At 61.2% G+C, this 22,716-nt stretch overlaps 1 protein-coding gene across 1 annotated transcript; it reads left to right on the top strand.

The window, feature by feature from the left end:
• The first annotated feature begins 146 nt into the window (after positions 1 to 146).
• TSPAN32 (tetraspanin 32) lies at positions 147 to 21,797 on the top strand. The gene is made up of 9 exons (XM_054241220.2): positions 147 to 212; positions 819 to 933; positions 2,483 to 2,580; positions 8,424 to 8,498; positions 13,371 to 13,472; positions 14,459 to 14,545; positions 16,125 to 16,208; positions 17,969 to 18,060; positions 18,669 to 21,797. The coding sequence occupies exons 1-9, from the start codon at positions 147 to 149 to the stop codon at positions 19,141 to 19,143; spliced, it is 1,194 nt and encodes a 397-aa protein (XP_054097195.2). The 3' UTR covers positions 19,144 to 21,797.
• Positions 21,798 to 22,716: the final 919 nt, after the last annotated feature.

The following is a 22,716-nucleotide window of genomic DNA, read 5'->3' as shown; positions in this document are numbered from 1 at the left end:
GGAGGGGAGGGGAAGGGAAGGGAGAAGAGAAGAGGAGGGGAGGGGAAGGGAAGGGAGGAGAGAAGAGGAGGGGAGGGGAGGGTAAGGGAGGAGAGAAGAGGAGGGGAGGGGAGGGGAAGGGAGGAGAGAAGAGGAGGGGAGCTGCCATGGGGCCTTGGAGTCGAGTCAGGGTTGCCAAATGCCAGATGCTGGTCACCTGCTTCTTTGTCTTGGTAATAGGGCAGGAGTGGGTGGTGGGTGGGGGTGAGCAGGGGTGAAGCCTGCTCCCCAGGCCTCCAGCACTGGGGCTACCCCTCCCCTCACACACGTTCCGGCCCTACGGTCCCCTTCCTGCCCTTGTAGACATGTGCCTGGGGCTTCTGGTGGCAGACCGTGGGAAGGCAGTGACCGCTGTGGGCAGCCCATCTCTCCTCCTGAGGGGCAGTGCAGGGCCTGGAGGAGGCCTGAGGCAGGGCAAGGCCTGGGCGAGCTGGGCTTGGGGGCACTGGCTGCCGAATGCCAGGGATCTTCTTCCCTTCCTGCCCGGGTGGGTGTTGGCATGAGGTGGGGCCCACTCCCACTCCAGACAGAATGACTGGAGGTCCTGGGTGCCTAGGGAAGCCGGGCTGTGAGTGCCCGCCTGGCCATGTGTGGGTGCCCGAGAGTGTGCTGAGGCATCTGCGGTGAAGGCCCCCGAGACCATTCCACAGAGACCCCAGGAAACCCTGCGGCTGAGCCTGTCTCTCATGGGACCAGGGAGCTGGAGAGAGCCCCAGACCTGCCTCCCGGGCTGAGGGCCTCCCTTCCAGGGCCACACTCTGACGCTGCCCTGTCTGCAGCTGCTGGGCCTCTCTGTGGCCACCACGGTGGCTCTCACCTCCTTTGGGGCCCACTTTGCTGTCATCCGCCAAGCGTCCCTGGAGAAGAACCCATACCAGGCTGTGCACCGATGGGGTAAGCGAGATCCGGGCCTGGCTGTGTCGGGAGGGGCTTCGGGTGCCAGGGACTGGTGGGAACCCAGCTGGGCGTGAGGTCTCACAGTCGGAATGGTGCCAGGCCCTGGGCAGGCGCCAGGGTGGTCAGGGGCTGCCCTGGAGTTCTCGCTCCCCAGGACAGAGCCTGGGGTCTTGGTGACAGCCGGTGTTCCTGCCTGGCTCTCGTGCCCCACAGGAGCATGGGCACAGTGTGGGTATATGTTGGGCAAGGTCAGGACTTGGTGGCTCTGTGCAGTCAGGGCTCAATTCCAGGCAGGCGCCCCCGGGACTGGCCTGGGGCCGGGCTCAGCAGGTCCACAGAAAGGGCTCCACGCCGGCTGATGTTCCACTCAGCTCCTGGGATGGGGTGGCGAGGGGGTGGCGGCTGCTCTAGCCGGATGCCTCCCTGCAGAGACTCAGCAGTGACTTATCCAACACCCAGAGAGCAGGAAGGAGGGCTCGCTGGGCCACTCAGGGGTGAGGCCGAGGAAGGCGCCTTTCATGAGGGGATGCGGGAGCCGGATCTGTGGAGGACTCTCAGACAGGAGCTCGGGAGGCCCAGGAGGGCTGCAGCCCAGTTGGCAGATGTGGGGAAACTGAGGCCCAGAAGGTCAGCGCTGCTGCCTCAGAACCCACTGCTTTTCCCCAAGTCCTAGGACCAGGGCTTCCCTGGAGGAGGACACCTAGGGCCAGGGTCCAGGTCTGGACTGATAAGATTACAGCTCCACTCCGGCCACTTGTCACTGGGGTATGGCGGGGAGCATCTGGCTTCAAAGATAGCCCCACAGGCAGGGAGGGCAAGGAGGGAAATAGGGAAGGAGGGGCAGTCCCCTAGGCTGAATGAGTCCCACCTCTCTCTTCCTTCCCTCAAGGCCCTGTCTGATGGAGCCCCCAGAAGTCCAGCACGGTCCCTGACTCCCAAGTCAGATGGGGCCCTGACTGGACTCCAAGGTCCCATGGCGGCCCCTCCCCTCCCCTCCCCTCTCCTCCCCTGCCCTCCTCTCCTCTCCCCTCCCTTCCCCTCCTATCCCCTCCTCTCCCCTCCCCTCCCCTCCTATCCCCTTCCCTCCCCTGCTCTCGTCTCCTCCCCTGCTCTCCTCTCCCCTTCCTTCCCCTCCCCTCCCGTGCTCTCCCCTCCTCTCCCCTCCCCTCCCCTCGTCTCCTCTCCCCTCCCCTCCTCTCCCCTCCCCTGCTCTCCTCTCCCCTCCCCTCTCCTTCCCTCCCCTCCCCTGCTCTCCTCTCCCCTCCCTTCCCCTCCTATCCCCTCCTCTCCCCTCCCCTCCCCTCCTATCCTCTTCCCTCCCCTTTCTCCCCTCCCGTCTGTTCCTTGTGGTTTCCAGCTTGGCAGGGCCTCAGACCGCAGCTGCCCGCCCAGGAGATAGGCTGCATCCGCCCCTCTGTCTATTAACGTGGCCCTGGGACCCAGCTGCTGGGTGCCCTAGAAGCAAGTTAGATTCCAGACCCAGGCTGTGTGCACTCAGGACCTGTCCTGGGAACCCCTAACCCTCCTCCTCTCTCCTCCCAACCAGCCTTGTCTGTGGGGTTGAGCCTAGTGGGCCTCCTGACTCTGGGAGCCGTGCTGAGTGCTGCAGCCACCGTGAGGGAGGCCCAGGGTCTCATGGCCGGGGTGAGTTCACTGTGTTCTGAGATGCCCCAGTACCCCTTCAAGAGCTGGCAGGGCTATGCCTCACCCCCTCACCTGAGTGTCCAGGCAGAAACAGAGGCCCCAGGGATGCTCGTCAGCAAAGACCCCCAACCTGGATCGCCAAGGCCCCTCCACCAGGCCCTCCCTCACCCTGTCATCCACATGCCCAATGAGGGTTCCCACAGGAGCCCTGAAAGAGAGAGATGGCCTGGCCAGGTGCGGTGACTCATGCCTGTAATCCCAGCACTTTGGGAGGCCAAGGCGGGTAGGATCCCATGAGGTCAGGAGTTCGAGACCAGCCTGGCCAATATGGTGAAACCCCGTCTCTACTAAAAATACAAAAATTAGCTGGGCATGGTGGCGCATGCCTGTAATCTCAGCTACTCAGGAGGCTGAGGCAGGAGAATCGCTTGAACCCAGGAAATGGAGGTTGCAGTGAGCTGAGATCACACCACTGCACTCTAGTCTGGGCAACAAGAATGAAACTCCATCTCAAAAATAGAGAGAGAGAGTGCGCCTCTCTGGGAGCTGTTTCCAAAGTCCCCGGGAGGGTCTGGTTCTATTACCCAGCAAGCTCTGGGAGGTGCCGGGTGCAACCCATTTCCTGTTTGCAGGAGGCCAGGCAAGGCAAGAGCAGTGCCTCTCGCTACGCTCTCCAGCTGGGTTCTCTTGAGCGGCACGCCCTCCTTTCCAGCTGCTGGAGGGGTCTCCGAAGCCCTAAGGCCCCACAGGCCCCTCTACCCCACCCCCACAGCCATGACCCCTGTCACCCCACTCCTACCCCTCCCCATAGGCTCTGTCCTGGTCCCTGCCCCACCCCCACAGCCATGGCCCCTGTCACCCCACTCCTACCCCTCCCCATAGGCTCTGTCCTGGTCCCTGCCCCACCCCCACAGCCATGGCCCCTGTCACCCCACTCCTACCCCTCCCCATAGGCTCTGTCCTGGTCCCTGCCCCACCCCCACAGCCATGGCCCCTGTCACCCCACTCCTACCCCTCCCCATAGGCTCTGTCCTGGTCCCTGCCCCACCCCCACAGCCATGGCCCCTGTCACCCCACTCCTACCCCTCCCCATAGGCTCTGTCCTGGTCCCTGCCCCACCCCCACAGCCATGGCCCCTGTCACCCCACTCCTACCCCTCCCCATAGGCTCTGTCCTGGTCCCTGCCCCACCCCCACAGCCATGGCCCCTGTCACCCCACTCCTACCCCTCCCCATAGGCTCTGTCCTGGTCCCTGCCCCACCCCCACAGCCATGGCCCCTGTCACCCCACTCCTACCCCTCCCCATAGGCTCTGTCCTGGTCCCTGCCAGCCCTCGATGGTCATACCAGACCCCACCTGGCAGCAGCCTCCCCACACCCATCCGGCCCCTGCTAGGCCTGGCGCCCTCCTCTCACCCCATCTGGGCCAGCTCCTCCCTGGCACCCTCAGCTCCCCCCTCTCCCTCTAGCCTCCCATCTTCCCATCCCAACCATGAAGAGTATGCGCTGGGGGCTTTGTTTCCCTGTTTAGCCTGTGAAGCTGGACCACTCTGGGGGTCTCTGAGGGCAGAGCCCCCTGGGTCCCCAGGGCTGGCAGGGTTTTCAGCTCAGCCACCAAGTTCAGCAATGCTTGTTGAATGACCCCTGGTTCATCAATGCCTCCAAGGATAGGAATCTAGTCACCTCCTGGAGCTGCTGCTCAGGCCAACTGGCCCCGGGCAGGCCCACGGGGAGCAGAGGAGGAGCCAGCAGCTCCAGCACAAGCCAGGATTCCCACTCCGGGGCACGGGAGCGTGGGCAGGGACAGCACCGGCCCTTGGCGGGCACCAAAATCCCGGGCTCCAGGGCCACGTGGGAGACCCCAGTGGGAAGACGACAGGGCAGGTAGACTGTTCCCCAGAGGGTGTGTGGCCTGCAAAGGGACAGCTGGATGTAAGGCAAGGCTGGCAACAGGGCCAGACCAAGGGATCCAGGTCAGAGCTGGGGCTGCAGCACTGTCCACCAGGGGGCGCCATGGTGCTGGGCTTGAGGCCATACCTGCAGAAGCCAGCGCTGGGCTGGGGGCTCTTGTCTCTGTCACCACCTTTCTGACCCCACCTTGTCCCCCCCGTGCACAAACCAGCCTAGCACCCTGATCTGTAACCGAGACGGTCAGGGAGCACCTGGCTCGAGTTCTGTGTCCCTAGCCAGCTTCAAGGCAGGGTGACTTGATATGTGGGTCAGGTTTGTAGAGCTGCCCGGGAGGCCCCAGCTGGACGTTTGCACTGGGCCGGGGTCCTGAGGACACTCCAGTACAAGCTGGGTAGGTTCCAGCTCACCCCAAACCCCAGTGCACTCAGCCCTGGCCTGAATGGTGAGCTCAGCATGGCCACAGCAGGGGACAGGGAGACCCCAGCCAAGAGACTTGCCCCGTTGAGCTGCATGCAGGTGTGTACATGAACGTGAGCCCATGTGTATGCGTGTGCATGTACATGTGTATGCGCAGGTGCCTGTGTGTGTGCATGAGTGGGTGTGGATGAGTGTGTGTGTGCCCATGAGTGTGTGCATGAGTATGTACAGATGCCTGTGTGCAGGTGTGTGAGGGTGTGTGCATGTGCAGGTGCCTGTGTGTGTACATGTGTGTGCATGAGTGTGTGTGCAGATGCGTGTGTGCGTGAGTGTGTGCATGTGTATGTGTGTGCGCATGTGCAGGTGCCTGTATGCATGTGTGTGTGCATGAGTGTGTGTGCAGATGCGTGTGTGCGTGAGTGTGTGCGCCCGAGTGTGTGCATGTGTATGTGTGTGCGCATGTGCAGGTGCCTGTATGCATGTGTGTGTGCATGAGTGTGTGCGTGTGCCTGTACAAGTGACTGCACGTGTGCATGAGTGTGTGGGTGCAGGTACCTGTGTGTTCATGCATGTGCGTGTGCATGAGTGTGTGTTCCAGTGTGTGCACGTGTGCATATGCAGGTGCCTGTGTGTGCACATGAGTGTGCGTGAGTGTGCAGGTGCACATGCCTCTGTATGTGTGTGCACATGAGTGTGTGCATGTGCAGGTGTATCTGTGTGTGCGTGTGTGTATGAGTGTGTTCATGATTGTGTGTGCAGGTGCCTCTGTGCGGGTGTTGTGTGCATGTGTGCATGCGTGTGTGCATGTGCAGGTGCTTGTGTGTGTGTATCTGTTGCCGGTCTTTGCCTGCCCTGTTGCCATATGGGTGTGGTGGCTGCATGTTGCATCTGGCACATCTGTATGTGTGTCTGCATGCATGAGCACAAGTGAAGGGGCTAGGCATGGGGAGCAGGGAGCGGAAAGATTGTTTTCCAACGTTCTGGGCGCCTGGCTTCTCCCCACAAAGCTCCTTCCTGCCGGCCCCCACCCCTAGGGCCTCTCCTCTAGCTGGCCTCTCACACAGGAAATGAAAGAGTTTGCTGGGCTGAGAGAGCAGAGCTGGCAGCGCGGCCCAAGGAAGCACGTTCTATTCGCTTGTGGGTCTATTTCCATTTAGAACGAAGGGAAAGAAAACGGCCAGGGCAGACCTGACCATGCAGCAGCCTCTGAGGGCCAAGGCCTCCCGGAGGTCTGGGTGGGCCCATCCACTGCCCAAGATCCTCTCTGCAGGGGTGGAGTGGGGAGAGGGAGGGAGGGAGGGAGGGAGAGAGAGAGAGAGAGAGGATTGACCGTGGATGCTCTTTCTCCTGAGGAGTGAAATGGTTTCTGGAAAATGCTGCTCTCCTGAGCTGGCTCCGGGCCTCAAGCCTGGGAGGCAGCATTGAGTGATAGCTTCCAGATGGGAATGGTGGCCCTCAGCCAGCGAGGAGGAGGGTGATGATGATGAAGAAGGAGGAGGGAGGAGAAGAAGGAGGGAGAAAGAGGGAGAAGAAAGAGGAGGAAAAGGAGGGAGAAGGGAGAGAAGGCAGAGGGAGGGGGACAAGGGAGAGGGAGGGGGAGGAGGGAAGAGGAGGGAGGAGGAGGGAAGACAAGGGAGGAGAAAGAGGGGGAAGGAGGAGAAAAGAGAAAGGAGGGAAAAAGGTGAGAAGGAGGGTGGAGGGAGGAGGAGGAAGAGGAGGAAGGAGGAGAGCAGCAGAGAGGAGGAGGCAGCTCCCAGGCCATCCCCCATCAGGCCTTGCAGCCTCCAGGGCAGGCGGGAGGGCCATGGGGAGCTGCCAGCGCCAGCTTGTGTTTGGGGCCGGCAGGACACCCCAGCTCTTCCCACACCCCTCTTGCCCAGCTTCCCCTGGCATGCCCCTCACTGCTGCCTGCCTGCCAGCATGTGTGGGTCTCTCTATTCCAAGGGTGCCCGTGCTCCTGCCGTCACCCTGAATGGAGCTCCCGGGTTGAAAGGGCCCAGCCCCAACCTGCCCTAGGCTGTGGACCACCCAAGCGGGCACAGTGTTGCCTGCAGGACATGCATGCCAGGGTGGAGGGGCTGGTGTGTCACCAGGGCCTCAGGGTCCCTGGGGAAGCTGCCTGGACAGCAGCTAGACTCACCATCCAGTCCTCTGGGTCCTCAGGGCACCAGCACGAAGGTGAAGGAGGCCGAGCAGGCCCTGGTGACAGGACATCCCCAAGGTTCTTACCCTGGGGTGCCCTCTGCGGCCATCCACAGACTGTATGGGGACACATGGATCGGTCAGGGAAGGGGTCTCTCATGTTCCTCAGGTGCTGCAAGGGGGCCAAGGGGGCTCTCAACAGCCTGGAAGCCCTGACCGAGAGAATAACTGGGCCAGTGCCCGGGGCTGCGGAGCAGGGGTTTCTGCCAGAGAATGCCTGACCCCACGACCGGGGGCAGGGGCGTCAGTGAGGGAAAGGGGACAGTGGTTGGCCGGGCCATGAGGACCCAGGCAGAGTATGGAGAGCAAGGGAGGTGAGGAAGGCGGGCTCACCTGCCAGGATGGAGGCCACAGCATCCTGGACAGCCTCTGCCTCTGTCCCAAGCCTCGGTGGTGCTGGGCTTTAGCGGGAGGCTTGCTTCACAACAGAAGGCAAGACAGGAGCCTCAGGCCCAGGGGAGGCTCTGCCTGGCCCTGCCCAGATCCACACCCCCAGGAAGCAACCCCAGTGGGCAGGGGTCTCCATCTTCCCAGAGGCACCCTGCTCCTCCCAGCCAGGGGAGTGGTGCTGCCATCAACAGACCCTTGGGGGCCAAAATGGGAGAACAAGGGACAAATTTTCCTGAAAAGCGCCTGAAAGAGGGATGGAAAGGTGCTGGGGAACCCACGTGCCCAGCACCCACGCCCTCCCCAGGCCAGGTCTCTCTTTCAGGCAGTGGGGAGCAGGGCTCAGACCCACACCTCAGCCAAGCACCCCACAAGGGGGCACAACCTCAGAGCACTGCTCTGCCCAGGCCTGCCGGGCCCCACAGTGAATGGCCAGACGCCCAGAGTGACCAGCCACCTGCAGGGACCATCCCCCCACAGTGAGCCCTCTCAGTGACCATCCCCCCACAGTGACCAGGCCCCTGCAGTAACCAGCCCCCTGCAGTGACCTTTCCCCCACAGTGACCCCCCTGCAGTGACCATCCCCCCATAGTGACCCCCTCAGTGACCATCCCCCACAGTGACCCCCCTCAGTGACCATCCCCCCACAGTGACCATCCCCCACAGTGACCCCCCTCAGTGACCATCCCCCACAGTGACCCCCCTCAGTGACCATCCCCCCACAGTGACCAGCCCCCACAGTGACCATCCCCCCACAGTGATTCCCCCCTCAGTGACCATCCCCCCACAGTGACCCCCCTCAGTGACCATACCCCCACAGTGACCAGCCCCTGCAGTGACCATCCCCCCACAGTGATCACCCCCCAATAGTGACTGGCCCCACACAGTGACCAGCCCTCACAGTGACCAGCCCCACTCTGCCCCCAGGGCTTCCTGTGCTTCGCCCTGGCGTTCTGCACACAGGTGCAGGTGGCCTTCTGGAGACTCCACAGCCCCACCCAGGTGAGCGCCAGCTGCCCTCACCCTGCAGTGAAGGGCCCCCCAGCAAGCCAGTGGGCCCCTGAGGACTGGGGAGCAATGGTGTGGGGGGCAGCTTCAGCTTCCGTACTTGTGCTGACGGGTGGGGTGGGGGGACCACAACCTGGGATCTCTGCCTGAGGCAGGGAGGCCACGGGCTGGAGGTGGGTGAAGTACAGGACTCCCTGGTGGGAAGAGGCCTATGCTGTGCCCATGCCTTGCCCCAGTCTCATTTCCTTGAAGCCCCTCAGCCCACCCCCTCCTGGGCTGATGCCCCTGGGGTTTGGGGGAGGAAATGAGGAGGAGGAAGAAGGAAGGGCCCCGGCTTGGCTTTAGGGGCTCACTGGAAGGAACAGAGTGATCCAGGGCCCAAGCTCCTGATGGAGACCTAGTGGGACAGACATGCCATGGGGAAGGGGCCTGGAGACCCACAGGCTGCGGTGTCGCAGCCTCCTCACCACCCTCCGTCCTGGCTGCTGACCTGCCTGGAGGAGGGGCTGACCTAGCTGACCCTGGGCAGGGGCCAAGGGCATCCCTGTGGAAAGGTCAGCAGCTTGGAGAGGAAGGAGGATCTCTGGCCCAGCAGAGAAAGAGAGCTCGGTGGCAGAGTCAGCCCTACCTTCCACTTAAGAGCCCAGACCCGGTGAGAGCTCCTACAGCAGCCCGGGTACTGCCAGGACAGCCACAGGCAGGGTCATCGGCGGGGGCAGGAAAGCCTGGCAGGTCACAAGAGGTGATGTCTTGGAGCCCCTGCTGGAGTCCCAGTGGCCTCGTGTATTCAAGTGCCAGGTTGCCCAGGGCCCCCAAACACGGGCTTGGCCATGGGAGCTGCGAGGCTGGTGGCAGACAGGTCCCCTGGCCGAGCTCTGCAGGCATCTGTTATGCAGGTGGGCTCTGCGGGGCATCTTCTGTGCAGGTGCTGGAACTGCATTGGCAGCCTGAGTGTGGTGGTTCCCATGTGGTTTGCAGATGGGGGGACTCAGGCCCTCCCGGGGTGGGGGAAGCTGAAGGTTACCCTGGCAGTACCAGGGCTGCAGGGGGCTACAGGCTTATCATAAAGGCCCTTGGCCCGGAACCATGGCCTCTTCTCCCTTTCCTGCCCACGGCTGGCTCCAAAGTGTTCCCCTACCCCCAGCATCATTTTGGATGAACTCTTTTCTCAGGCCTAGAAGGCTCCCAGAGGGGCTGAGCCCCCAGAAGAGTGTTGTGCCTTGAGGACTGGCCCAGTAGTCTTGTTGGGAGAGCTGGGCCAGGTCCGTGTTTTGGCCTCAGGTTTCCTGTCCACTGAGAGGGGGTCTGCTTCATTTGAGGTCTGGGTCACAGTGTGGGTGGCCAAGGTCAAGACGGCTGCCAGGGTGCCCGGGCTTGTCGGGGGCAGCTGCAGCCTGTGCCCCGTGCTTCTCTGTTTATGGCTCTGACCCAGGGGCCACAGTGCTGGAGGAAAGGGGGCCGTGCAGGGGGCACAGTACAGAACACAGCTGGGGCCTGCTCCCCGGGAAGGGAAGGAAGGGAAAGGGGTGCAAAACGACAGACGCCCCTGCTGGGCTGGCCTCTGGCCCGTCCCAGCCCCAGGCAGAATCCACACACACATTGCCTTTGTCTGGCCCGTGGGCCCAGCTGGCCTTCAGGGGTCAGTTCTCAGGGCCTTGCTTGACCCCATACAGGGGACTGGGGCTTCCTCCTGGGCCTCTGGCCTCTGGTCTCTGGGCCCTATCTGCCTCTCCCAGTGGGTTCTGACTATTGGAATGGTCTGTGTCAGGCCTGATGGGCATGGGGGTGGCCTAGCCCCCCGAAGGAGCTCTGAATTTGAAGTCAGGCTCCTTGGGGCACCCTGGGGCAAGCCACTTAATCTTCCTGGGCCTCAGTTTCCTTTTCTGTGAAGGGAGTGCCAAGATCCAGGGACTGCAGCCGGGTGTGTGCAAAGACTCTTCCATGTCCCCTGCACGCCCCCTGCCATGCCCCATTGCCCAGCCTGGTCTTGCAGGACATGGGACTCACTCGGAGCTGTCCTGGGCGTGGACGGCGTAGCTTTGGTGCCAAGGCCTGGGCCCTGAGCAGGACAGGTGGCTGCCTATCCCATCTTCTGCCCTCCACCCTCAGGTCCCACCAGAGCCAAACGGGCTTCCTCCTTGGGCTTCCTGTCCTGCTGGCAGCCCAGACAGTGGCAAAGGCCAAAGGGCCCAGGTTGTTGGCACTAGCCCGGCCCCACCCCCTTCCCCCTGCACCACCCCCCCCACGGGGCCCCTGAGGTGTCCGGAACCCAAGGTCCAATAACTCATGGGGTGGCCCTGCAGATGCGAAGGCAGAGGACAGAGGAGGAAAGGGGTCGGCCACGTGCCCTCGGCGGTGCCCTGTGGCCACAGACCCTGGCCCAGGGCTGAGAGTGGGGTGCCCCTCCCCATCCCATCCCTGCCCCAGAAAGTCCCAGCAGCCACTTCCTGCGATGCTCGTTTGGGCAGCAGGCGAAGGCTGGGCGGCCGGGATGAAGTGGAGCTTGAGGGCTATTAATTACCTTCCCCAGGCCTGGGCCACTTTGCCGCAACCCTCCCCTGCCCACAGATGAGTCTGCATCGGGAAAATGGATGGCCCAGCACCCTCTAATAATTCAGGCTCCAATTAAGTCGGGCAGTGGGGGCTGCAGCCTCATCGTCCAGGTCTGGCCCCACCCCGGAGCCACCCGCTTCCTGGATCCTCCAGCAGCCCAGTGGGCTCAGGCCAGAGCCGGTCCTGGACCCGTGTGGCGGGTCCACAGGCCTCCGGCAAATCCTTCCCCACCCCCCGCAGGGCCTGCCTGAGCAGGTTCAGCAGACACGGGATGGGGTCATCCAGCCCAGGCAGATACCAGGGACCATCTGGTCATGGGGATAAGCTGCAGTGGGAAACCCCCGACCTCAGGCCTCAGCCTGGGCAGCGGTTAGAGGAACGCATGGCAGGATGGGTGGGCCCAGCAGCCAGGAATTCTGCACTGGTCCTGCGGCTCCCGGTCCTTGTCCCGAAGCACTCTCCCCGCCCCGGGCACCAGAAGACAGAGCTGAGTGCATTGGGTACCTGACTGGAGCAGTTGTCCCCAGGTGTCCCGAGAAACCCAGGCCCCAGGCCCCTACAGAGCCGCCAGAATCTGGAATGCAGGCAGATGGTGAAGCACCACCCGGAAGCCCCAGCCCTGTGGGGAGCGGCCGGCCCGGCCTCCAGGGCCCTCCAGGGACAGGCTGTGGGCTTCGAGGCAGAAGGGCTACCTCGCTGAGCTCTGCCTCCTCGGTGGTGGGGAGGGCCTCATGGCAGAGCCAGGCAGAGCAGCCCCTCCGCCGCTAACAGATGTTGTCACTCCCAGCCATGCTGTGGTGATCACCACACCTTGCTCAGAGCCTCGGAGACACCTGTGTCCTCCCTGGGCCGTAGCAGGCGCCTGACAGTGGGGACGGTCGTTGCAGTTAGGAGGGAAGCAGGAGGGGAGGTCCCAGCGGACCCCAAGCCCGCTAGGCCAGGCCTCCAGTCCTCCATTCCCAGGACCTCCACCCACAGGGACACAATGGGCCGGCCAGACTCCACCCCGTTTCACACTCACAGATGCTGAGGCTGAACAAGGCCCCCGCCCAGGCCGACAGTGGTGTGGCCAGCCAGGACGCTGCGGGGAGGAGGAGACCGGCTGAGTTGGGGTGACTCATGTACAGTGATCTGACTTGTATTAGCCATCGATGGCAGGGATTAATTAGGGTCAGGAGCCAAGTTTGGCCTGGAAAGTCCATCTGGCTCCTGTTGGGGCCTCCAGGCTTGGGCAGGGCCGACCAGGAGCCTCCTTCCACTGCCCGCTGCCCGCCTAGTTGGCTGCTGTCGGGACCTGCCATGGAGGCCGGGCCCCCGTGCACTAAGCTCGGCTGGCAGCCGCCCTTCCTTTCTGAAGGGCAGGTCTGAGTGACCAGAGCAGGCCTGGGGCTTCCATTCCACCCCTGCCCTTTGGGGCAGCTGCTGAGCACCCCCTCAGTGTGTCCCTGCGGTCAGCATGGCATGTGGGGGACAACTGAGGGCCTCTGAGGCAGGAAGGAGACATCGGGGGGCAGGGACCTCAAAGAGGGCCTCACCCTGTGCCATGAGACCAGCGACTCCTGGAGCAGTCACAGAAGCCTTCCTGTAGGAGGCGAGATTCCAGTTTGTCTTTGAAGGAGTAACTTGGCGGCAGAGGGCATCTTGCTTCGGAAGGTGGAGACAGAAGGTCTAGGTGGCGTTGGGGTGTGGAGCACAGGCAGCATCCAGCCAGCACCCACCCAGGCCCTGTCACCCCCACCTCCTCCACTCCCTGCCCCACAGTGGCCTTGTCCACCCAGATCTGACGCCAGGTCCCCAAGGCATCTCTGGTCCAAAGCCTTACCCAGAGCCTACCTGCCCGGCCTTCCGGAAGGCAGCTGAGTAATTCTGGGGAGAGACCTAGACTCCCCAGCTTTTCGGGAGCTGAGGTCTGGCACAGGGCCTCTCCAAGGCTCTTCAGCAGGCCCAGCCCCGTCACCTGTCTCCAGGTCCCCAGTAGCATGCTGGACACTTCCCTGGGCCGACTTTGCAAGACCACAGTGGGGCGGACACAGAGCTAGGCCTCTGCTTTACCCTGCAGGACCTCTGGGGGCAGGAGGGCCACACTGACGGCCACTGAGTGGAAGCCCCACTGCTGAAGCTGGGAAGCACAGTGACCGGCTGCCCAGGGACCCGGGCTCCCCCTTGGGGAGATGCACCTGCTGTGAGGCGGGGGCAGTGCTGGGACAGCACTCAGCACCGAGGGCCCAGCAACCTTCTGGATGTCATGGGGAGGGGGCTCTGTCTCCAGGTCTCCCACCAGGGCCAGGACCTCCCTGTGGTCTCTTGGTGCAGGTTGAGGATGCCATGCTGGACACCTACGACCTGGTGTATGAGCAGGCAGTGAAAGGCACATCCCACGTCCGGTGGCAGGAGCTGGTGGCCATCCAGGACATGGTGAGCGTGGGGACGGCTGGGTGGCAGGGCGATCCGCCTCTGTGTGGACTTCAGTTCAGAGGTCAGGCACAGGTTGGCCAGCGAGCAGCCTGGCCAGGCACCAGGGGGTTCCAGGACACAGGCCACAGCTGGGGGCTGGGGACAAAAAGCTCCCATCCTCTGTCTGCCCAGGACAGGGTCACCTACCAGATTCTGGAGACCCAGTGCAGAATGAGAGGGCAGGGCCCCTTATTCAGAAACACTGAAGGATTTCAAGAATGTTCAGGCAAACACAGGGCTAGACATAGTGACTCATGCCTATAATGACAGCACTTTGGGAGGACTTTGAGGCAGGCAAATTGCTTGAGCCCAGGAGTTCAAGACCAGTGTGAGCAACACAGGGAGACCTTGTCTCTACTTAACAAAACAAGAAAGGCCGGGCGCGGTGGCTCACGCCTGTAATCCCAGCACTGTGCGAGGCCGAGGCAGGTGGATCACAAGGTCAGGAGTTCGAGACCAGCCTGACCAACATGGTGAAACCCCCTCTCTACTAAAAGTACAAAAAAATTATCATGGTGGTGCCTGCCTGTAATCCCCGCTACTCAAGAGGCTGAGGCAGGAGAATCGCTTGAACCCGGGAGGAGGAGACTGCAGTGAGCCGAGGTCACCCCACTGCACTCTAGCCTGGTAACAGAGAGAGACTCCATCTCAAAACAAAACAACAAAAAGCACACATGGCCCCTTGTGAGCAGGGCTGGGAAGCTGGCCTGGCTCCAGCAGGCGTTCCGCCCCCAGTGGGCAGGCAGTGCGGCTTGAGAGCGCTCCCTCGCCAGGCCTGGCTGTGCTGTGGCTGGAGACCCCAGCAGAAGCAGCCGTAATACCCCCGGCCCTGGGCTGCAGGGGACCCCACCTGGGTCATTTGGCCTTGTGATGCCTCAGTTTCCGCATATGTGCTGTCCGCCCTGGGGCCTCAGCACACCACCACTCCCTCCCATCTGTTCTTGTAGTTTCTGTGCTGTGGGAAGAGATCTCCTTTCAGCCGTCTGGGGAACACAGAGGCTGACCTGTGTCAGGGAGAAGAGGTGGCAAGAGAGGTGAGGGGGGCACCTGGATGCTGGCCAGGCAAGACCCTCGGGGGCTGAACACCCTGGGGCCCAACCCGAGACCCAGGGACATCCTCTCGCCCCAGCCCTTGGCCTCCCCAGACCCTTGAGACCTGCCCGCTGAAGGGCTCAGGGAAGGCTCTGCTGTGATCAGAGGCTAGTGAGTGTTCATGGGGCATGAAGCCCGCCGTGTGGCCAGGCTGGGCTCAAGGCATAGACACAGGACCCTCCGCCCAGCTGGACGCAGGCCCCGTGCGCCGTTCACTCCTTCTAGCCAGTTCCGGCTGGGGGGCTTCCTAAGGCCTGCTGCATCCACAGAAGCCTCTTGGAGTGCACCCATGAGGGCTCTGTGCCAAGGGCCCGCAGGGCAGGCCCTGCGCAGAGCAGGAAGGGTGCAGGGATCCTGGGGGGCATCAGGAGGAGTGGAAGGGCGCTCGGAGGAGGAGAATGAGGCTGGAGGGTCAGCGTAGGCCAGGGTGTGGCCAAGGCTTCAGCAGCAGCAGAGCCAGAGCGGGCCTAGGCCAGGAAGTCCTTCCTTCCCAGGGCCCTGGGAGAGATGGGGCCCTCCCCTCCCTCTCCTGGTGCCCAGCAACCCTCCCCCATCCCGCCCTGCCCCCTCCCTGCTTCCCTCTCCTACTGTCCTGGAAACAGACCCACCCTATCTCACGGTGGGAGGTGCCTGGCGACCCTCCAAGAAACAGAGGGGAGGAGAGCAAATGGCTGGAGGCTTGGCAAGGGGTGGAGCCACAGCCCAGGCCGGTGCTGGGGATGGCGCTGGGGAGGCACCAGCAGCAGCAAGGGCAGGACTGACAGTTGGGAGCCCTGTGCCACCCAAGGAGAAGCCCCAGGGCCCCTGACTGAAAAACAGGGATTGCCTTGAGCACCCAGGGATGCCGGGAACCATGGGCCCGACTTTGAAGCCTCCTGGGGAGCCAGAAGAGCCAGCACAGGCAGTGGGCACAGAGCCACCCAGATGGGCGGCCATGGGCAGGAGGCTGAGCCCTGAGACCCTGTGGAAGCCTCCAAAGCCTGCCCCAGTTGTCACCATCTCCAGGATTCAGAGACACGCCTGCCACCTCCCTTTTCTGGAAAGATGCCTCTGGGTGCCATGCCCTGGGGTGGCACTGGAAGCCCAGGATGGAATCAGGACCTGGGGACCGTGCGGGAGCCCCCATATCCCTCTACCCGCTGGCTTCCTGCCCTCCCTGTTAGCCAGCTCCCTCTCTGGTCACCAAGGCGCTGGACGCTGGGAACCCAGAGTGAGTCAGAAACAGCCCAGCCCAGGGGAGCCAACGTGTGGCCCAACACGGACACTCAGGACAGATGGGAGACGGCACCTGCTGGGCCCAGGGCAGTGCCTGGGTGCCCACAGAGGCCAATCCTGTCCCACTGGGCTTCAGCTGTTTGTGCTGCCTTTCCCTAGAACTCTCTGGGAATGGGCTGCACCCCACTTCCCTGCTGCCCTGGCATTGGCCTGGGTGGGTGCTGCAGTTCCGTGCCCCAAACAGTCCACTCGCCCAGGCAGGGAGGGCTGGTCAGGGCGGGTGCCATGCCTGCTGCCCTCTCACAGGACTGCCTGCAGGGCATCCGGAGGTTCCTGAGGACACACCAGCAGGTCGCCTCTAGCCTGACCACCATCGGCCTAGCCTTCACGGTAGGCCCTCTCCGCCCTCTCCGCCCTCACCTCCCTCACCTCCCCTTCCCCCCTCACCTCCCTCACCACCCCTTCCTCCCTCATCTCCCTCACTGCCCCTTCCCCCCTCCCCTCCCTCACCGCCCCTCCCTCCCTCACCTCCCTCACTGCCCCTTCCCCCTCACCTCCCTCACTGCCCCTTCCCCCTCACCTCCCTCACTGCCCCTTCTCCCCTCACCTCCCTCACTGCCCCTTCCCCCCTCACCTCCCTCACCACCGCTTCCTCCCTCATCTCCCTCACCGCCCCTTCCCCCCTCCCCTCCCTCACCGCCCCTCCCTCCCTCACCTCCCTCACTGCCCCTTCCCCCTCACCTCCCTCACTGCCCTCACCTCCCTCACCACCCCTAACCCCTCACCTCCCTCACCGCCCCTTCCCCCCATCTTCCTCACCTCCCTCACCACCCCTTCCCCCTCACCTCCCTCACCTCCCTCACTGCCCCTTCCCCCTCACCTCCCTCACTGCCCTTTCCCCCCTCACCTCCCTCACCGCCCTCACCTCCCTCACCACCCCTAACCCCTCACCTCCCTCACCGCCCCTTCCCCCTCACCTCCCTCACCTCCCTCACTGCCCCTTCCCCCTCACCTCCCTCACTGCCCTTTCCCCCCTCACCTCCCTCACCGCCCTCACCTCCCTCACCACCCCTAACCCCTCACCTCCCTCACCGCCCCTTCCCCCCCGTCTTCCTCACCTCCCTCACTGCCCTCACCGCCCCTTCCCACTCATTCCCTCACCACCCTCACCTCCCTCACTACCCTCACCGCCCCTTCCCCCTCACCTCCCTCACCTCCCTCACTGCCCCTTCCCCCTCACCTCCCTCACCGCCCCTTCCCCCCTCACCACCCCTTCCCCCTTCACCTCCCTCACCTCCCTCACCACCCTCACCGCCCCTTCCCCCCTCACCTCCCTCACCTCCCTCACTGCCCTTTCCTCCCTCACTGCCCTCACCACCCCTTCTCCCTCACCCCCCTCACTGCCCTCACCACCCCTTCTCCCTCACCTCCCTCACTGCCCTCACCACCCCTTCTCCCTCACCTCCCTCACTGCCCCTTCCCACCTTCTACCCCTCCACCTGCCTAGCCCCCAACTCAGGTAGAAGGGGGATCCAGGACAGCATCTCTGGTCTTGGGCCTCACTGCCCGACACCCTCAGGGAGGTGCTCCCGTGTGACGGTGCCTGACCTCAGGGATCCTGACCTCAGGGAGGTGGTTCCATGTGACGGTGCCTGACCTCAGGGATCCTGACCTCAGGGAGGCGGTCCCATGTGACAGTGCCTGACCTCAGGAGGCGGTCCCACATGACGGTGCCTGACCTCAGGAGGCGGTCCCACATGACGGTGCCTGACCTCAGGAGGCGGTCCCATGTGACAGTGCCTGACCTCAGGGATCCTGACCTCAGGGAGGTGGTCCCGTGTGATGGTGCCTGACCTCAGGGATCCTGACCTCAGGAGGCGGTCTCGTGTGATGGTGCCTGACCTCAGGGATCCTGACCTCAGGGAGGTGGTCCCGTGTGACAGTGCCTGACCTCAGGAGGCGGTCCCACATGACGGTTCCTGTCCTCGGGAGGTGGTCCGATGTGACAGTGCCTGCCTCCTGCAGCTGGACCACTCCCCACACAGCAGAATCCTAATGCTTCCTGGGGAGGGGCACCCCCACCTTGGAGCAGTGGGGAAGGGCACCCCCACCCTGGAGCAGAGGTGCAGCCATGGACATCTCCCTCCCAGGTGCACGCCTTACTCCTCAGCTCCTTCCTGTGGTTTGCCATCCGCTCTGGCCGCAGCTTGGATCGCAAGGGCAAATACATCATGGCCCCACGGTAGGGCCCCCTGCCTGCACCCACCCTCTCCAGAAGGGTCCTCCAGCTCTGCCCCAGATGCTTCTGCTCTGCCAGTAGCTGGGAGGAAGCCCCAGACCAGGCAACAGGCTGATGCTGTAGAGGAAACGCTTAGGGGTGGCTGAGTGCCAGGGTGGGTGGCAGGCCGGGAGAGTTGCCAGACCCAATGCACTGCATCCCACGGGCTGCATGGAGACCCCCCACTTTGCTTGCCACCAGGCCTCACAAAGACCTGGAGATGGATGCTTCTAGGCCCCCAGATTACAGCCCCAGGCCAGGGGCTCTGTGCTTGAATACCCCAGAGCTCCTGAGGCTTACAGGGCAGGGAGGGCCCAACTGGCGGCCAGCCAGTTCTTCCTGCCCTGATGGAGTCTGGCCTGTCTCTGCCTGCCATGCCTGTTAACCCACCCACTCGTTCTTCCTGGCCATCCAAGACCCCGTCCCTGGCTCCTCGACATTCTACAACAGCCTCACAGTCCCCATAGAACATTCCACAGCAGCTCCGTAATCCTCTCTAGAACATTCCACAATAGCGTCGCAGTCCCCTCTAGAACACTACACCACAGTCTCATGATCCCCTTGCTCCTCAGAGCATGTGGCCACCAGCCCCAGGAGCCCAGCCTCTTCAGACACTCCCAGGGTAGAGCTGCAAGCTATCCCCACTCTGAAGCAGATGCTGTTGGTCCAAGAGGATGCTCAGGCCATCTTCAGTGGCTCCAGGACAAGGATGCTGTGCCTCGGCCCCTGTCCTGCCACCTGCCTGCCCACAGAAGTGAAGATGCCCCTACTGTCAGCCGTCATGGGAGGGTTCAAGCTGTGAGCAGGGGAGGGAGTGAGAGCCCCGCCAGAGAGCCAGGCTCCACTGGGAACAGATGGAAGGGTAAGGGGTGTTTCACCAAATCCCTCCGTGGGAATGGGCTAGGTGCAAGCACAGAGGAGGCCACCCTGGAGGGAGCAGCCCAGGGCAGCCTGCGAGACCCTTGTGGTCCACGCCCTGGAGGGCTCTACCCAGACAGAAGCCGCGCTGGTTTTCCATGCTGTGTAAGAAGCAGCACCCATTTATGATCTTGCAGTTCTCCAGGGCAGAGGTCCCGGTGGGCTCAGGGGGCGCCCCGTGCGGGGTCTCTCAGGCTGATGTCAGGCCCTGGTGGGCTGCGCTGTCACCTGGAGGCTCCAGGGACACGTCTGCCTACAGGACCATTCAGGCTGTTGACAAGTCAACTCCTCACGGCTGTAGGACTGAGGTTCCCACGTCCTGCTCCTGTGGCCCCTCCACCTTCAAACCAGCAATGGCACGCGGAGTAGACTGCCGTCAAACGTACATCACATAGAATTCGCCATCTGAACCATTTTTTAAGTGTCATTAAATACGTGCACGTTGCTGTGCAGCCATCACCATGATCCATCTCCAGAACTGTCCATCTCCTCAAGGTGAACATCTGGCCCCAGCAAACACCAACTCCCATCCTCTGCCCCGGTCTCCGGCACCCAGCAGCCACTTTCTGTCTCTACGGATCCAGCTGCTCCAGGGGCCTGGCATCGTGGGGTCACACAAGATGTTCCTTTTTACTGCTATGTCCATAGGTTCACCCGTGGTGTAGCCTGTGTCCGAGTTCTTGGAAGAGAAATCTTATCGGCTTTCCCACGTGGTCCAGCGATTAAGGCAGGACACCTAGTGGGTAACAGCTCAGATATTCTGCCTGCCACCCCCACTCTCACTGGACTTTCAGACCTTGTCTCTAATGGTCCCTGAATGTTTGCATAATTTGCTCAACATGCTAAGTCCTGGGTGGAGCAGCAAGTTGGCCCAGCCTAGGCCAAGGCCCTAGCGATGCTGACAGAAGAGGACGGTCAGAGCCCTTTCGAACTTCCATAGCGGGCGTGTGGCCCCATCCCCCACCAAGACCAGCCAAGGCAGATTCCCCCCAAATAAGAACGATCCTATAATGAGCGGCCAGAGTGACAAATGCCAGCTACGGTCCACCCTATCTCTCCAGTGACACCCACACACCCCTCCGGAAATGAGAACACTCCCACGTAACACACAGTGCTCCTTCCACTGAAAGCGCACAGGCCTGGTTGCCAAAGGTGGACGCCAAAGGTCTCATGGATTCCACACCTGGTGACAACCCAGGGTCTCTGGTGGTGGGCGTTCCCGCTGGCTCCGTCCTGGTCGCGTCGCTGTTCTGCAGCCACTGGGTTTAGTGTGAAAGGCGGCACCAACACACCCAACGCACAGTCTCAGCAGAAAGAGAAGGGAGGGGGGAAGCTGAGTTCAGTTCTGGTGACGTTTAGACAGCATGACAATAACAGAAACGTTGCCAGAGCTCTGGGTGGCTCATCTCTGCAGCTGGCCATGAGACGGGGATGTGTGTTCATGGCTCACGCTCTTCACAGCATGTTTGCTCAGCCCGGCAGCCCAGTTCTTCACTCCCCCAGGGTCTGAGTCCTGCACTCTGCTCATGTGGGTGTCTACCAATTTCATCTCCAACCACGGGAGGATGGGAAGACACCCAGGACCCCCTGCCAACATCACATCTCTGCTTCTTCTTGTTACGGCCACCTCGCTATTCCCAAGGCCCCCGTTAAGGCTTCTTAATCCACGTGGCACCCACAACTTTCAGCTCCATCATACCATGATTTATTCTCTGACCAAAGCACTCTCTGTTAGTTACTGAAATCTCCAAACCAAGCCAGGCATGGTGGGCTCACACCTGGAATCCCAACACTTTGGGAGGCCAAGGAAGGAGGACTGGAGGCAGCAGCCCAGCGCACACAGGACACCCATGGTCCATGCCTTGGAGGGCTCCACCCAGACACAGGCTGCGCTGGTTTTCTCAGCTACGTAAGAGCAGCATAGATCAAGCAGTGTGTGCCTTCATGGCGTGTTCATTCCTAACATCCCGACGCTTTGGGAGGCCGGGGCAGGAGGACTGCTTGAAGCTGGGAGCTCAAGACCAGTCTGGGCAACACAGCAGGATCTTGTTTCTACAACAAAGACAGAAAGGAAATATTAGCCAGGCATGGTGATGAACACCTGTGGTCACAGCTACTCAGAGGCTGAGGTGGGAGGATCTCTTGAGCCCAGGAGGTAGAGGCTGTGATCACAGCCCTGAACTCCAGCCTGGGTGGCAGAATGAGACCCTGTCTCAAAATATAAACAAATAGGCCAGGTGTGGTGGCTCATGCCTGTAATCCTAGCACTTTGGGAGGCTGTGGGAAATAGAAAAGTTCCTCTTTAAAGTTTCCTCTCTCGATAAAGAATCAGTGTGCCAATAACTTTGTGAAGCCCTATCCTATGTAGCTGTTAGACACGCCGCGCTTACAGGCACTTGGTACATTCTACGTCCTTGTACCTTCACCAAGGTATCTGTGCTGGATGTGCTCACAGGCATGTCCCAGCTCTCCACTGCTTTTACCTGTTTAGAAAAGTTTTAGGTTATTAGCCAATCAGGTTTTAGTTTAGATTGTGAGGTCTGGCTCCAGCCAACTGAGATCAGAGACAGCAGTAAGGACGACCCCAAATGCGTGAGGGATAAATTTGCGTGTTTCCTTTTGTTCTTTGTACTCTCCTGGAACAGAGCCTACCGGGAGTGCCCGTCCTGCGGTCCAGGAAGTAAAAATTGCATTGCTGAAAGATCCTTTGCCTCGGTGCTGATTCTTCTTTGCAGCACCCAGCATCTACTTCCAACATAGGCCAAGGCGGGCAGATCAGTTGAGGTCAGGAGTTAGAAACCAGCCTGGCCAACATAGTGAAACCCCATCTCTACTAAAAAAAAAAAAAAAAAGCCAGGTGTGGTGGCAGGTGCCTGTAATCCCAGCTACTCAGCAGGCTGAGGCAGAAGACTCCCTTGAACCCAGGAGGCAGAGGTTGCAGTCAGCCGAGATCATGCCATTTCACCTCAGCCTGGGTGACAAAAGCAAAACCCCCTCTCGAAAAAATAAATTAGAAAAAAATGAATAAATAAATAAAATACAAAAAAGGTTAGTTGGGCATAGTGGTGGGCGTCTGTAATCACAGCTACTCGGGAGGCTGAGGCAGGAGAATTGCTGTAACCCCGGAGACAGAGGGTTCAGTGAGCTGAGATTGCGCCAATGCCCTCCAGCCTGGGTGACAGAGCAAGACACAGTCTCAAAAACTATATATACATATGTACATGTGTGTATTTATATGTATATATAGGCTTATATACATATATATGCAATGTGTATATATATATGCCTACACACACACACATACACACACATACACACACACATACACACACATACACATACACAAACACACACATACACACACATACACATACACACATACACACACATACACACACATACCATACACACACATACACATACACACATACACACACATACACACATACACACATACACACACATACACGCACATATACACACATACACACACATACACATACACACATACACACACATACACATACACACACATACACACACATACACATACACAAACACACACATACACACACACATACACATACACACATACACACACATACACACACATACACATACACACACACACACATACACACATACACACACACATACACACACACATACACATACACACACATACACAAACACACATACACA

Source organism: Callithrix jacchus, chromosome 10, assembly GCF_049354715.1.
Source record: "Callithrix jacchus isolate 240 chromosome 10, calJac240_pri, whole genome shotgun sequence".
NCBI lineage: Eukaryota > Metazoa > Chordata > Mammalia > Primates > Cebidae > Callithrix > Callithrix jacchus.
The sequence above is the reverse complement of the archived record's forward strand: the minus strand, read 5'-3'. Positions and strand labels throughout refer to the sequence as shown.

Coding starts and splice junctions, on each gene's coding strand:
- TSPAN32 (XM_054241220.2), top strand. CDS start 147: ATGGGGCCTTGGAGTCGAGTCAGGGTTGCCAAATGCCAGATGCTGGTC. Junction 16,209..17,968: donor CCATCGGCCTAGCCTTCACG/GTAGGCCCTCTC, acceptor TCTCCCTCCCAG/GTGCACGCCTTACTCCTCAG. Junction 18,061..18,668: donor AAATACATCATGGCCCCACG/GTAGGGCCCCCT, acceptor CTTGCTCCTCAG/AGCATGTGGCCACCAGCCCC.